Source organism: Anopheles stephensi, chromosome 2, assembly GCF_013141755.1.
Source record: "Anopheles stephensi strain Indian chromosome 2, UCI_ANSTEP_V1.0, whole genome shotgun sequence".
NCBI lineage: Eukaryota > Metazoa > Arthropoda > Insecta > Diptera > Culicidae > Anopheles > Anopheles stephensi.
In genome coordinates, this window is record NC_050202.1 from 87,971,261 (window position 1) to 87,987,442 (window position 16,182).

General features: G+C 45.9%; 2 protein-coding genes across 9 annotated transcripts in view; one reads left to right on the forward strand and one right to left on the reverse strand.

Moving 5' to 3' along the window:
- Nucleotides 1-218: 218 nt before the first annotated feature.
- On the reverse strand, nucleotides 219-12,039 carry LOC118505088 (heavy metal-associated isoprenylated plant protein 33). 6 transcript variants are annotated; one of them, XM_036040380.1, is made up of 4 exons: nucleotides 11,823-12,028; nucleotides 10,870-10,910; nucleotides 10,605-10,607; nucleotides 219-9,260 (listed from the first exon to the last, which is right to left on the reverse strand). In XM_036040380.1, the coding sequence occupies exon 4, from the start codon at nucleotides 9,098-9,100 to the stop codon at nucleotides 8,195-8,197; it is 906 nt and encodes a 301-aa protein (XP_035896273.1). In that variant the 5' UTR covers nucleotides 9,101-9,260; nucleotides 10,605-10,607; nucleotides 10,870-10,910; nucleotides 11,823-12,028; the 3' UTR covers nucleotides 219-8,194. The 6 variants fall into 6 exon arrangements, with proteins under 6 accessions (XP_035896273.1, XP_035896272.1, XP_035896274.1 ...); XM_036040379.1 differs by lacking the exon at nucleotides 10,605-10,607 and having other exon boundaries at nucleotides 11,823-12,039; XM_036040381.1 differs by lacking the exons at nucleotides 10,605-10,607; nucleotides 10,870-10,910.
- Nucleotides 12,040-13,132: 1,093 nt separating this feature from the next.
- LOC118505064 (steroid hormone receptor ERR2-like) overlaps nucleotides 13,133-16,182 on the forward strand; it is a 35,198-nt gene continuing 32,148 nt past the window's right edge. The window contains exon 1 of one of the 3 annotated variants that reach the window (XM_036040347.1): nucleotides 13,133-13,612. The gene's annotated coding sequence lies outside the window, so the exon portion shown is untranslated. Of the gene's footprint in view, nucleotides 13,613-14,139; nucleotides 14,201-15,294; nucleotides 15,427-16,182 lie in introns of those variants that run through there. The other 2 variants (XM_036040345.1, XM_036040344.1) reach the window with 2 other exon arrangements.

Here is a 16,182-nt window from a genome sequence, read left to right on the forward strand (position 1 = left end):
GTTTTTTTTTTGCGATCAAAAAGACAACATCACACCATCACCAAAAATCAGTTAGAAAGGGGGGGGGGGGGGACACATTTATAGGGTGGAGGATCACAGAACAATTACCGACATCTTCTCTCTAATCTGGATTTACTGATTTATGGTTCGTTTTTCCTGCCTTTCCTCAATTCTGCCTTTTTTGTTTACGCACATTGATATCAAATCGTGTGATTTTGTGTTGCTGTTTCTCTCTGTACAATGTTTCTCATCTCACACCTCTCGTCGTCCGGCGCTTCAAGTTGCGCTTCACCATCAGCTGCAGCCGTCTCGCTGCGCCTTTTATATGCACCTTCATTAACCACTAGCAGTTTCGCGAATTTAACATTAATATTATACTTCTAAGACTTCTTGTTTGTTTTGTCGTGTCGGGCTTTTGCTTTGTTTGTTTGCTTGTCTTATTTGTCTGGCTGCGCGAGCTGTCTCTGCTGACTACTCTGCCTGCCTGCTTTCCGATCGCTTTATGCTTGCAAAATGTGTACCACAGGATGGGAGTTGTGGTTGCTGCTGCTGTGTGGTGGCGATGCTGCTTCACAGAGCGCGATCACCATCACCCACCCCGCCCCACCGCCACCACTACTGCTCCCCGTCCTTATTGCCGCCATCTCATCTGTCTTGCATATGTCTATTTCTCTTAGTGTTTATGCTAAAAAGTTGTTGCTTTGTGTATGTGTGTGTGTGTGTTTGTGTGAAGGGTGTAGATGTGTGTGTGTGTGTGGGGAGGGATGTCACACTTCTTCCTGTTTTAACTTGGTTTTATTTCCTCGCAAAGATTTGCACACACACACACACACGCCTATAATAGAGCTAGTAATCGCGATATGATCTCTTTACGATCAATGATCAAAGGCGTTTATATGCTGTTCGTCCAGCATAACGGAGGTAAGGTTTAACCTAGGTCCCCGCCCCATAGTCCAAGATTCTTCCTCCATTACCCGCCATACCCGTGGGGACATCATGTGCGGCTCTCTGTCTTTCTCCCGCGCGGGGCAAGCGAACGATCACCCGCTTACCTCCCCACCCCCACGAAACGGACGCATTAATACTTGGTCAATCGTTTCGTAGCTGATCGCACCGGAACGTAACCGAACTACACAGTGGTTTGGTTTGTTTGCTGTAGATCGTTCGTGTGTCACATTCCGGCACGCCAATCCATCGCACCCCATCTCCCCGGTGGTACTCTTCCTTACACCGCTCTGTAATATACAGAACGAAGTGCTCGCTTTAGTGTGCTAAAGCTCTAACCCACAACGAACGAAATGCTGCTTCATCTGCTTCGCAAAGGGGGGGGCGGCGGCGCGGAACGCTCGGATGATTCCCGCACAGAGCAACACGCCACCACACAGAGAGCCACAAATCCTCCCGCCGGGGGTTTTTGTTTCGTTTTGCGCCAGTGGCAGGAAGGCGGACCGACCTGGACAGAGCCTGGACAAACAGTTCTCCATACAAGCTCGGAGAACCAAATAGTGGCACAACCGGAAATTCCTTTCAAAATGTCCTTCCGCACGCACACGACGCATTTCTATCCTCACTTACTAAAGGTGTATATATATATATATTTATATTAGAGTTGTGGTTTGTCCATTCTCTTGCCCCTTCTACACCACCCACCACCACCACACACACGGCCTGTCTGTGTTTGTGTATGTCAGTGTTTTTTGCTTGGAGTGAGTTTGTTTCGTCCTTTTTGCCCGAATGATCACTGGATCACAAATCACATCTTCACCCTTGTCTCCTATTTGGTTCGTTTGCTTCTGATTCACTTCATCCCGCCACTAAACCAATTTTGCAGATTCTCCCACAACAACAAAACATTGGTTATAGCGTAAACACATAACAAACCTTTTTTTGTAAACCAATAGATATACGGGTCATTTCCATGCCATGTCGCTCTCGCTTGTGCGCGCTTTGTGGTGTAGAATTGAGCCCGAAACGAACAGTTTCTTTTTTTTTTGTATTTTTTTAGTTCTTTAATTGTTTTTCTTTTAAACAAAAAGGAAGTGGGGAGGAGGGGGTGAAAAAAAGAGGGAAAAGAAGGGAGGAAAAGTATGAAAAAGATAATAAAAATTAAGGAGCAATAGGGTTGAGTTTGAGCTTGCCTCGATCGATCATTCGATTTTTGTTTCTGCCAGGGCAAGGTAATGTCACGAAGTATGGAGAAAATGTGCTTGGCCAGATTCAGGTACCAATTGGAGTATTTTTTTATTTTGGATTTCGTTACAGCACAAAAGAGTTCAAAAAGTTGTCCGCTCAACTCGGGATTCAAAAATGATGTAAGTATCCACGTGGTGTGAATATCTAATTTGCTCTTGAGCGGCCAGTATTACTTTGAAGTGTTTGCTCAAGGGGCACGTTGGAAAATTTTGTTTTTTTGGGGAGGAAAAAGACAAAGAAATGGAAAGATAGGTGAGGAGGGACAAAATAATGAAATAAACACTTAAGTATAAAGGAAATAAAGGGTATTTTTTGTACTTTTTTACGTATCGTTTCGGGCAGGTTTCACTCTACACCACTAATAGCGGACCGGCGCGGATGGCATGGAGATGACGACACAAGGGAAACAACAACAAAAAAGCGACCAAACATAATTTAAGGGACTGTACCAAAATCACTGTAGAAACCTCCATCAAAACATGTGGCACAACAATGGGCACAGAGTGTGCAGAAGAGAAAAAGAATATACAATTATTGCAAAGGAAAAGCGTTACACAATAAAACAAACAAACAAAAAGCGCATATTCAACGAGCCCGGGGTTTGGGATCGCTAGGTAGAGTGTTGGAACACATTTCAAATGAGTCGGACGCAATGGTGCAGAGAAAGCTGCTTGCCTTTCTTTAGGACTAAAAAACCTGGCCACTCGACACACACACACTGCTGTGCGTTTGCCGGAACAGGATCTCTCGTCGGTGTTGGCCGGAAAAAATCCCGATCCTTCCCGATCGAATCAAGTAACGGCGGGCGGGGATGATGTTCTTCCCGCTTCGTCCATGAGTCGTTTGAAATGTACAACAACAGGCAAGCTGCTCGGTTAGTGCGCGTGTCCTCCAATTCCCCCTACCTAGACAGCTGACAAGCGTACGGAGCAGCAGCAGCAGCAGCAGCCAGCAGACTGTGGAATGGAAACCCAAAGTTCCCGGTTGCGGCCTCTTCTTATTTTACTAAAAAATGCTTCTTCTGTCTGCCCGCTGCTACGCAATGCAAACGCCACGCTGCCGCCTAATGTTTCGTCTACTCTGAGGGGATGGAGTCTATCGAGAATCGAGAAAAGACAAAACGCAACCCTACCAAACCCCTAGGTTTGCGCGCTTAGCAGCTCACACACATTATCAAATGAGATCTGTCGGAGGTGGGCGAGGGGGGGTAGTAACGGAGCGTTGGAACGGGACACCACCAAAACCTTGCTTGGTTATCGCGTTTGGCGATTGGTGTCACAACCGAGCGTCCGAAAGTAGAGAGGTGGGGAGAATTTGTAAATGATACATTAATTTAAAAAAAATCTCTATAAATGAAAGTATTGCAAATGGATGAACTACACAACTAAGGGAAGGTACAAGGGGTGAAGAGAGGGGTGGGGGGGGTTTATCACACCAAATAAAAACTAAAACTAGGAGATAAGGGACACAGACAGGGCTGCCGAAAGAGGGAGTCATGATGCTTTCGGTGGTGACTGTCCTAGGCTTGGAGTTGATGGGGCCAGGAGAGTGTCCAGGAGAGCAAAAAACTAATAGCATACCAGATGCAATTGCACTTGAAACTATATATCACGTTTTTTGATTATTAAAAAACCCAGTTTGAGCAGATCAAGCAAAAGATCTCTCCTGAAGCATGAACCAAAGTTACAACCAGCTACTACTCTTACTCCTTCTCCTCAATGATTCGTTTTCCCTGTGTTTTAGCAGTAGTGTGGTGGGGTTGGGGGGAGGAGTGAAGGGGTGGGGAGGCATGGGTACCAATTCAAATTCTACCACCTCATACACACACCCTCTTACCCAGCAGCAGGTTTGTACACTGCCCTTTTTTTAATCTACTACAAAATGTAACTCCTGTCTCGGCTCTGTTCTTCTGTCGCCCTGTGGTGTTCAGGTTTTGCGTGAGTGATTTGCACACCAAGCAATTAGTAATAACAACACTTAGTGCCACCAATGCATGATGCAGCAGTAGTGGTAGTAGTGGGTGATGGTGTTGATTCCACTCTTCAAAGTTCTTGATGAGCATTTTCTTGAATGTCAGCCTTTCTACACCCATTGGAATTAACTCTTGGGGGATGAAATCGAAGCTCTGGGCTTTGGACAGTTCACTGCCACCATCACATCACCACCACTACCAAGACACCACCAAGACACCACATTCCTCCCCGTCACGAATTACCCTAGTAAAACATACAGTTAGTGTTGTTTATTGTGTTTTGTACTGCAATTGTTGCGCGTCGCCACCTTCATTTCCCTAGCTCTTTTACACAAGACAGACGGACGTATCTTCCGATCGCATCTCGGAGGGCCCTGGGCTTTATGTCATTTGCGAGTTTAGTTAACCAATCAATCCCTCACACACACACACACGTACTCGCACACATTATCACACTCCCTAGTGTTTGAGGTCTTGCCTAATGGCAGACTGGACTGGAAAGAATCATCTATGGTCCAATGCCAAACAAACAAACAAATTGCATAAAAAGCGAGAAACGGTTCTGTTAGAGCTACATAAAAAGTAATGAATATTGCATCCCTTTTTTTTTCAAATATTGCATCATCAATTTGGGATATAATAGGCTGTATGAAGAAGGAGTTCAATGGAACGTGTCCTGGTAGACGACAAAGTTTAGGACGTTTGCTTCCGTACGAGGATACACTAATAGTACAGTGAGAAAGTTCATGAAACAAACGAAAACATTCTCCAATGAAGTGTCCTAAGTAAAAGTCCAACCATAGTTGCGTAGAGTCCATCATATTTACAATTGTTCATTTGATCGTTTATGAATCGTTCTGCACTGCAGAAGCCCAAAAATAAATTTGCCCAAAACGGCTGTGGCGTATATTGCACGAAATTTCTGAAGTTAAAAAAAAAGGTTAGCTCTGTACCTCCGAGCAGCAAATGTCCACCATCGGTAAAGTCTTGGAAAGAAAAACCCGCCCAGGTACACGCACGGGAAGTCGTTGAATTTCCCACTGGAGTCTTTTTGGACATAAGTGTGTGTGTGTGTAGCGTGTGTGTGCGTGTGTGTCTAGATTCTCTCCAAAGAACCTGTTTTCCTCCGCTATGTTTTGCCAATCTCCGTTATTAGGGCCCAAAAAAAACTGTTGGCCGCGCGCTACTGACGGTACATTACTCCTCCATGCGACACACACTCACACATCTTCGTCTGCTGAGAGCTTCTTGGGTGGTGTGCAAATTTTGTTCTGTGATTTTTCTTATCCTTTTTGTACAATTGAAACGTGGGTACCACCACCAACCCGCCACCACTTAGGGGGGGCGGGGCGGCCGGGCCGGCTTATTACATCTTCTTCTAATTATACACACAAACCGGGCATGTGCGCGGTATTTATGTGTCCATGTATTCGATTTAGCATAGAAAATCTGTTTCTTAAAATTCAAATTTATATCACCGTTTTCTTAAAAAGAGAACAAAACAAAAACAAAAAAAAAACAACAATCCATTACGCCCAATCTAAACGTCCGCTTCTATCGCTATGAATGATCGGTCGGTGATCGTACGGAAGGATCGTGTTGTTTGTGTGTGGTTGGTTTGCGTTCAAACTTAAGCGAAATTGGTGGTGTGGGTTGCTGCGCTCTTGCCTGTTCGTCGAGAGAAGACTTAAGCTACTCTCTGGGCAATGTTGTGGAAAGTGTTTGCATGTAACGACTTAATAGAAAATAGCAAGGAAAGGTGAACTTAAGAGCACATCCGGCTCTTAGCCAATCCCAGAAAGTTGGTCAGCTTGAAGCGAGTTCCAAAAAGTAATGCCCTTGGCGGTTCTGTGTACCTTTTCCTCTCTCCCCCGAAGGATCGTAATAGTGAGCAAGGAAACAAAAATAGTACACAAAAGAAATTCATCAGGCCAGAAACTATTTCGGGGTTTTTTTTGCAAAACAATCGTCGAACAGATCTCGATCGAATATCATCACATCACTCTCATTATGCTTGGCACCAAATCAGTTTTGGGGCGTACAAAGTACACATGAAGGTAGATACAACTAGTATTAAAACGCACTTAAAATGTAGAAATATCTTATCGAAAAGATAATATATAAAAAAAACATCAACAAATCGCGCTTCCCTGCTGGATTGTCCGAGGCAAACACACACACATCCGAGGCGCAGAGGGCTTTGGAGGCGCTCGCGTCCACTACCTTTTTACTTTACGTGCGGGGCCCTGCTAGAGTAGGTAGAGAGTATGGCCGAAAAACGGAACGACGGAAAAGGTGATCGGAGGCGACACGTATCAGTGTCGTCGCCAAGGAAGCAAACATCCACCCACCCACACACGATTCATGCATTCCCGCCCCTTTCCCTTTGTGTGCTCTGTTGTGGAAACACTGCCTGTCTTCTTTCTCCTGCTTGGCAGCTATATGCTAGGAAAGATTCCAAAATGCACCATCATTCGTCTGGTTTGCAAGCTCCAAACAAAACTCCGAAACGCTTCCTGTCTGCCCTTCCCTGGGTACTTAAAATTTTCGCCAGCCAACAGCAGTATCCTATCCTATTCCTACGTTTCACGGACACAGCAGAGCTCGCTCCTTTGCTGCTGCCGTCATCTCGCGCCTAGCTCCTCCTGTCTCCTACTGCTAGTGGTTTGCGCGTATCTCCTAGTACCTCCTCCTGTCCGTCCCTGTCACATCTATAATTATCGTCACGTCCTTTCACGTCTCGTAATGGATCGTTTCAAAAGTAAAAGTATTTTAACTCGATCATTATATACCGTAATCAGAACAATCCAAAACGAAAAAAAAAATCATATAGTCATATAAGGATTCCTTTACATACATACACGTAAGACTACTGCTCCTGTTTCGATATCTCTCTTTTTGTTCTGCCCTTCTACGGTTGCCGATGATACGCCTCTTTCTCTCCCTTGATGGCTTGCACTGATGCAAACATTGCTGGCGGCACTTGGCACAACAGCATCAACAGCAGGGCGTTACGAGCGAACGAGATCATACACACGTTGCTGACGACGGCACTGACGACGATTCGGCGGCCGATGATCGTTGCCGCTAGCTGAGTGTTTGTTTGTACGGTTGATGATCGTGCCGACAAAACTGCGGAAGGCGACACACAGTCGAGAGACGAAGCGTCGCGCACTGGCATAGAGACTACGGCGGTCAGAATGTTGGCGACACGAGGAAGACACGCGGTTCCTCCTCGCACGAGATTGTACCAGCGGGAAGGGACCATTTGTCCGGATGTTGCAGACGACTTCAGAAGACTTTTAAAGCAAACGGGTTTCCCTTTACCAGTGAAGGACGACTTAAGGGAGAAAACAGGATCTCGTAAACTCGGTCTGACACCAATGACACACACACGCACACGTATCTCTCGCAGCACACGAGGCAGATGACTTTCTTGGGTAGGGCTGGATGTTGTCACGGGGCCCTTTTAAACCACACGCTACATCCCCTTTCTACACAGTATATGACGAGCCTTTTTGCGCGATAGTTGCTGGAGGTCATTGTACGTCGATTTCACGCAAGTCTCTCCCCATTTGCATCTTCTTGCTTGGTCTTCTCGGTCTTTTTGCGAGTCTCCCTTTCTCTTACTGCGTGCGCCGCCTTTGGTTCCGGTTTTTCCGCATCTGCTGCTTTCATCTTGATATCTTGATAGGAAAAAAGGCGTACATTACGCGCAAACTTTGCATCAACTTTATGCTGATTCTACTGTTGCTGCTGCTTCACTTTCTTCCGTCGATTACGTTTCCGTTGGCGCGATGATCGTGGCCCATCTTCCCGTCGTATCGTCGTCGTTTGCTGCTTCTTGTCGGCACATCTGCCAACCGTTGACGAAACACTCGTCATTACCGTATCATCATTCTCACTTCTTCTGCTCGTCGTCGTCGTCGTCGTCGTTGTCGTTGTACTTGCATGTTCTACACTATCACTGCTACTGCTGCTGCTGCTGCTGCTGTGCTGGCCGCTCTGGGGTACGGTGACGACGGGTTGTTAAGCCTGCACGTTGAGAATCGTTTTCAGATTGTGCGTGAAGGCGGCATGACGATTGTTTGCCTTGGCCGCAGCCGACGCGCACGACTTCATCGCCTTCGTTCGCAGCCGCGGCTGCTGCGGGTGGTACTGCTGCTGGTGCTGCTTTAGCGTCGTCCCATTGTTGGAGGAGGATCCTGCCGCCCCCTTTTTGCTGTTGCTGCCGTGACCACCGGCCACGGTCGTTTGCGCGGACGAACCGCCGCCCGCCATCATCATCATCGACGAGAAGGAACTGCTAACGCTACTGTTGCTGTTGCTGCCGCCACCGACGGTTGTCCAGTGGACGGGAGGCTTCGGCAGCGCGGTGGGTGCGGGCGCATCGTAGCACTTGCTGCCGGCAAAGTGGGAAAAGTTGGGCGGCGAACCTGATACAGGCCCAGCAGCACCAGCTCCCATCGGCGAGGACATCATCATCGGGAAGCTGCCACCACTGTGATTGCTCGGACTGGAGCGTTGATTAAAGCTGTTTGAGCTGCTGTTGCTGTTGTTGCTATGGCGACCACCACCGCCGCCTCCTGCTGCTCGTCCACCGGTCGGAGAGTACGATGGTTGCCTCTGCTGCTGCTGCTGCTGCTGCTGCTGCTGTTGTTGTACTATCGGTATTGTGTTGGAGGCGGAGACAATACTGCGGAAGTAGTGTGCGCTCGGTGACCGCTGGCTGCGGTTACCGCCACCGCCACCTCCGTTTGCTCCGCCGTTGACACCGCGCTGCTGCTTGGTGGCGCTTCCACCGTTTCCACCACCGCCCTGGTGCATCTGCTGAGCCGAGGGGCTCAGCTGCTGGGGGCTGTGGTTGTGGAAGTATCGCTCGGCATGGTTGCCACTGCCAGCATTCCGCCCATTACGGTTGTGCGAATTTGTCATCGCGCCCTGCAGTAGTAGTCTCTCGTTCTCTCTTCACAGCTCTCGTTTTGATTCCTATCGTTTTGTGTTTTTTGTTTACTTTGTTGCTTTTTTGCACTTTCACTTTCATACACTGACGCCTTTTCCGCAACGCTTATTTACACATACATTCGCGCGCGCCCTACGATCAACCGCACGTTTCGAAGAAGAAGAAAAAAATACAGACATGAAATTAATCTGCTTCCACACAACACAGTTGGGCGTGAGTGAATTTATGCGTGTGTGATGTTTTCGCAAACAAAAAAACATAAAGAAAAACTACAAGCACCGTGTGGCACGCACTTTCTTTTTTCCTATTTCTCTCTTTCGATTAGCGACAAAAGAGCAGAAAAGAAACGCACTCGATTTGTATCCACACTGATGTCTTTCTCTCTCTCTCTCTCCCACGCTCGCTCGCTCTTTTTCTATCGTATTGATTTTTTGCTTCCCCAAACACACACACAATCATACACTCGCGCGTACGCACTGCATTAACACAATTAGAAAATTATTTCGTCGGTGGCAAATTGACGTTTTTTTCCGAGCTTGGAGGGCGATCGACATGAAATGCAAGCTTTTCTACACAGCATACATAACATAACACACTTTCTATGCTTTGCGTTATTAGCTGAGTTTTCGTCTTACTCTTTCACTCCTTCAAGCAGCCAGCCAAAAATGTTCCTTATAAACGCGTTCAACCGTCGATTTTCGAACTTCCTCTTCGTCTTCTTCAAAGAACAAATGCACTGTTGGGCACCGTGACTTTTGCTTTGTGCCTGACCCCTCGAGAGGACGTTTCGTCACAAAAAAAACACACACCACACCTTTCCTTTCTCACTGGGACGCAAAACTAAAACTATAGCATTAGCCACACGCACTGTGTTACTATCACAGAATATATGAATGGAATCAGTAAAAGCCACCACGAACACGATTTTGTTGCACACTGGCGCGACGGGTTCCTTTCTCTTGACGTGCGGCGAAGGCTTCCGAGGCGATCTCACACAACCAGCGCACAACGGACGAATGAGGCTTCGATACGCGTCTGGTTCGTAGCTTTCGCTTGCTTGTGTTCTCCTTCCCGTTGCTATAGCGTCTACCCTACCGTAAGGGAAGGGGACGATGCTTTGCTTTGGACCGTTGCACAGCACAACGGTTGCTATGTGCAGCTGCTGCCAGTCGCTCTTTCAGGGTTGTTTTGACCCCGTTCGCAACCGTGTTGAAGCACAACGGCACTTCACAATCGCACTGCGTACTGGTGTTGGTGTGTATGATGATGTTGTGTAGAGAGAGAGTATCGCCTCTTCAAAGGACACACACACGCGCGCGCATGCACAAAAACGTCTGCCAACAATGGAAAATTGGATTTCAACCCTTCTCTCTCTCTCTCTATCGCAGCACCTCGTTCTTCGCCGTTAATGTTTCGATTCTTCAAAGTTAATTTAATTGCATTCAGGGCAAATTTGCATGTAGTTACTAACTTTACCTGCTAAAAAAATAACACTATGTTTTCTCTGCGCCACACACGCACACACAGACTCTTGTTTTTCCTCGGCATCCGCCCGTTAGCTTTCTCTCTCACACACACGCTTCATAAACGGCCCGGGGTTTTCCAAAATTCGACACCTGGCCAGCACCTGGACCCGACCGCGTTTACAATGCGAAATGCACGTTTCCCGTCCTGGATGACAACAACAAAATTGCGTGCGTGCGTGCGTGGTACGTTTCACAGATCAATCGCTTTTCCTTACAATTATTATTGGTGTATAAATGGGGTGGCCGTTGTTTAACTCTGCAAAAAGAAGAGAGATGAGCAAATGAAGGAAACATTACTTTAGTGACGCATCGAAAAGGAGGTTAAAAAAGGTTTGCGTCTTTTTGTTTGCCTAGTACGATTAACGATAATACCACTTTCAGCCAAGTTCTTAAGTCATGGGAAAACTAAAATGTTCTACTTTATGTAACGGAAATTGTAACATAATGGGGTGTTTTTGGTTTGAAAATACGTTTCCACCTACCACCACCCATTATTGAACAGAAAAAACTGTGTTTGACGCACGCACACCAATACGCGACTGTGTACGTGACGTACGCAAACGAAAACCACAAGATGGCGGCGGTACTCGTACAATACAACGCAATAAACATTTTTGCCTTCAACAACGTAACAAACTTGGGTTGATGTGAAAAAAACCATGCCACAGGGGTGGGAGAACACTTAAAAAAATGTTTTGTAACTACAAAAAAAAACCCCTCTCTACATGCGAACAAAACGAACACCAAAAACACTTGTGAAAAAAGCACCACACCACTACATCTGCGCGCAGAACGGGCATGGCGTAGTATGCGTCCAGGGTCATGCATGAAGGGAAGGCACGTTGGAAGCAATGTAGTACGTTTATACGTCTTTTTTTCCTTTCTCCCCACTTTTCTGTTTAACATTACAGCACCAAAATCGTACAAAGCCACACTACGCGAGCTATTTTGCATTCTCACACACATTCGAACACGATTTCGATTGCGTGCGTACGTGACAATCATCAAAAGGCTACCAGCATGCGTCATCCGACCAGAGTACGCATTTTCACCACACAAAGAAAATCAGCGTGCATAATGCAAGGGCAAAACACAAAAACCTCAATCTGGAACTTTCCAACACACTAACAAAAAGGAAAACAACAATCAGCAAATGCACACAACTCACGGAAAAAGGGGTGTTTTCCACTGCACAAAAACGGCTACCAGAATTTTCTTTTCCAGCACTCGTGCGCGTTTCTTCAGACTGCTTTACTCCTGCACACTTCACTTCTTCTCTTCTCACTCACACCTCGCGCAACTCCACACTCACTCGCTCTGGCTCACACAGTCTCTGACGAACGATCCGTTCACATCGAGTTTATAATTCAAAATGTCAGCGATCCCCGTTCGCTCATCGAGCACATTGGGAAATTTTCACACCAGAATCGATTCGCCATGTCACGTTTGACAGCTGCTATGGCCAAGGCTTAATACAAGGTGTGTAGAGCACGAGTACTCGCGGGAATGTTTTAGCTCTAGGGAATGAAGGGTAAGTACTTTTTCCAATATTTTTGTACTGATTTTCCTCTACTTTTATAACTTTTCTTCTTTTTACTCTTTGCGAACACAATCATAGGAGGTATTGGGAAACTACTTCTGGCTTTCTTGGCTTAAATTGCAGGTAGCTAGATAGTTGGTTCAGCTAATGCAGGGACAGTTTGGATGGAATTTGAAACACGTCGTTTCGTGATAGGACTGCACGTACTAGTCACAGGTACAGGAAAATGCTAAGCATCGGGAAATGACCATAATGGCCTCTACCCGTGTTTAAATATAAATTAAATAGGTAAACATGGTGGGAAGAGCAACAACACAAGTATGGAAAGAGGTACAGTACATCAGAATCCAAAGAAGTTTACCTATTTTGTGATAACGCATCAAAACTACGTTGGCATTGTGTTTAAGTTTTGGTCACGTTTTCATGCAAGGGTTAGTTTTGGGCTGCGTACGTGACCGTTATGAAATGTGTGAAACATTTCAACGTACACAGCCGAATAGATTTTGTTTTCCAAAGTGAAATACTATCTAAATGAATAGTAATCGTGTGTGTTTCGGTTATGTTAAAGTGATTATGGTATTGCGCTGGATTATCCACCACAAATATACGTAAAAATGTAAAAAAGGAATAAAATGCGACTTTCACGCTAAGCCCGGCTAAGACAACTAGACATGTGTTTGAAACTGTTGTGTTCATAATTTCAACGATATTTAATCAAACGCTTTTCACATTCCAGAAACGGAAACATGATTTCAAGCGTTTGATTTTAACTGATACTGTATTGGTAATTCATTTTCAGGCTTTCATTGATTTTTAACCACTATAAACTAATCGATGATGTAACGCACATGGCTTTATGGATTGTCCTCCAACAAGCAGTGCGTGTGTTAACCGTAAATATCAAAATAATAACAAAAACGCACACCATATGTCAACGGCGCTGTCAACACTGTAAATGTCAAGAAGAAGAAAAATTGACCAAGAGAACACGAGAAAAAGAAAGTGCTAAACGAAGAAAATACAGTGCACAACTTTTTCGTGAAATTCGTGAATTGCCGTGTGTCCCGACTCTTTCTTGTTCCTTTCAGTGTTTTGTGTGTATTTATCCTTGCGTAGGTTACGTGCTTTCCGTGCTGCAGACCCCCTCCCGTGAGTTTGTGGTGTGGGTATTGCATGAAAATTCACGACAGCGCAGCTGCCAGTAGTGTCGTTTTTCGTTTCCGGATAAATTTATGTGACGAAGGATTATTGCACAAGCACACGGTGTGGCCCACAGGTGTAGGCCAGGTGATTGGGCACGGATATTACGTTAGTGTGTGTGCGTGCGTGTAGTGATCCTCAAGGTTTTGGCTGCCTCGTTCAGTGTAGGATATTGCAACATACAGCACGACACTTGTCGGAAAGAGCCCGCGGAAAAGGTAAGAGGAAAGGTGGGATGAGAAGGAAGAGGAAAATTCAACACAAACGCACACCACACATAGTGGCCGGTGCATACTCTGCAGTGCATTCCTATACACGCGTGCATGTCAGGGGTAAACAATCGTTTTCATAGCAGTACGACAAAAAGATTTCCGTTGTGTATGGCGCTAACAATGGGTGGTAAAGCAAACGTTGACAATTTTATTGGAAGATCTCAATGCTTATCGGTGGAGCAATTAGGTTAAAATAAAAAGAATAATTAACAAATTCAACAATCACAGTCAAGTCAGCTTGCTCTACCCTGTCATGTATCCTTGCGCTCGAGATTGCGTGGAACGCTCGCTCTCTTTCTCACTCGATGTGCACAAACTCGTTGCATGTGTGTGCGTGTGTGAGTGCAATGTTTATACGCTTGTTCTCTCGCAAGACCAGTGCTGCCATCTGAGCATCCTTGAACGGATCCGTCAAACGGATGGTGTGTGTTTGTTTACTATATTTATCAAATTTCTCTCATTCTTTACGTGTTCTGCCCCAAGGACGAGCCGAGATGCGTAACCGTTGCCGTGGAAGTGTGCAGTAATTCTGGTGTAAGGAAGCTTAGTTCTCGGTTGGGGGGATTAGTTTTGTTGCGTAACGCAAAACAATGATGTAATTTGCCCACACGTGCAGTGTGTTCTGGTGACGAAGCGACATTCACTTAGATTTGTCTGTAACGACTCTTGTTCCTCTAGCTTCTTCGCACTGATAAAGCTGCCTCTTATCGAAAACCTCTCGTCACTCTCTCTATCTCTAACAGCTGTAGATATTGCGGTGTTGGCCCGCACGTGTGTCTAATAAACATGCGCCCATTACGCACATCACATTCAGCAGTCGCTTCATTGAGGTTTACGAGGGAGGGCAACCTATGTTAACAGCCTAGTAGTGCTTGCACCGCTCTTTCATGCTGTGGGCCAAGAATTGGGTGCGAAACTATGCTATGTAAATTAATTTAATTTACCGCCTTTTTAACTCGCCCGATGGTGTGTGAAATTGCGTTATCATAGCGACGGCAACACCGACGATGCTCTTCACTGCCTGCTTTGTTGTGGGTCGAAGTCGCTTGCTGGTGGCATATTTATGTTTTCCCACTTCCGCTGTTGTTCCACCCGAAGGAAGAACCATCTACTACAGCAAGAAGACAAGCCCGTCTTCGTCGTCATCGTTTCTCCCGGGCTGCGGTTTGTGTGTGCGGTTCGTCTTCGGGGTTTCGGTCCCCGGGTTGCTCGGGCTCCAATCGTGCCAGCATCGGGTTTCGAGTTCAAGGATATTTTGTCCGGAATATCCTTGCCCGGCTTAGTTCTTTGTTCGCGCTCTGTTTGGGGGTGTTTCGCCTGCAGGAAGAGAATGAAGCCTGGGAAAAGCTTCGCCTGTCGCATGCTATTTCCTTGCGTGGTCGGTGGAAGGGTTTTCACACGAGCAGCAAGACCACGCGAACGAAAACGTTGATGGCTTTAAGAATTCCGGGTCCGGGAAGCTTTTCCTTCCGTTCCGAAATCGACCACGAAAAGCATTCTTTAATGCGCAATAGCACACTTTCGATCTTGTTTCCTTCTCCTTAGTCCTGATTGTCGGTAAGGAAAGGTAGTTAGTTGTAGTGTAGTTGAAACTGTGCAAGATTAAACATTCGGTAACATTTTGGGAACGAAAAGGGGGCTTTAGTATACAATTACGACTAGGTAAAGTGATCGGATGATCCGGAAAGGTGAAAGTTTAAAGTGTCAGTTATGAATTTCAATTTGAAACAGAGGAAAGAGGAGCTAAAGATTGTTTTATTGTAAGTTTTCCAACACATATTCACACGTTCTTTGATTCTTTTTGTGTTTTTAGTGTTCAGCTTTTGGGTTTTGTGAAAAACAAGTGGACCAAAATTCACGTTCCGGTGCTAGAATTCACAAGCTCCGCGAGCCGTCAGCTCTCGAAAGCAGCCTGAAAAGAACGAGCATTTGGATGTGTTAAATCGCTTCTTTTACGGTTGAACGTTTGCTCGTGCTGTGGAGAAAAAGGATATCAAAAAGCATCAATCATGTGTTGGTCTTCCAAATCAACCACTAATTAGGCACGATGTATTTCTTTTTTAAATTTATGATACCTACAGAAGCTTCTGTAGTACGCAGCGATGATGTTAGCGACAGAGGATGTTAGCCGGAGTTCGAACCTAGTCACCGGGTGCGTCCGTGTCGATCAGTCGATTCGATGCGGTAGAATGAGGAGAGTGCATTCAACAGCATCGGAGCTTGACGATGTGAAACAAAAGCTGCAAATTGCATGAGGATTGAATTGTGTTTGGGGGTCTGATTTGACGTTGAAAACCAGCTCAATAGCACACATTTTTTAGAAGTGATTAGTTGCTTTTTTTAAGGTCTTGCAAATGGCCCTTACAATATGTTACAAGAGCGATGTAATCTCGTTGCATGTAACACACTTGTGCACAAATTTGTTTGCCATTTGTTTGACCATCCACTAAAAGCGCAAAATCTCCCCCGACCGCCGGGGGGGTCACACCAGTTTAGATGTGTGCCTATCGATACGG

Bases quoted from the DNA above. Each gene is read 5' to 3' on its own strand.
- LOC118505088 (XM_036040379.1), bottom strand. From the start codon at position 9,100: ATGACAAATTCGCACAACCGTAATGGGCGGAATGCTGGCAGTGGCAAC.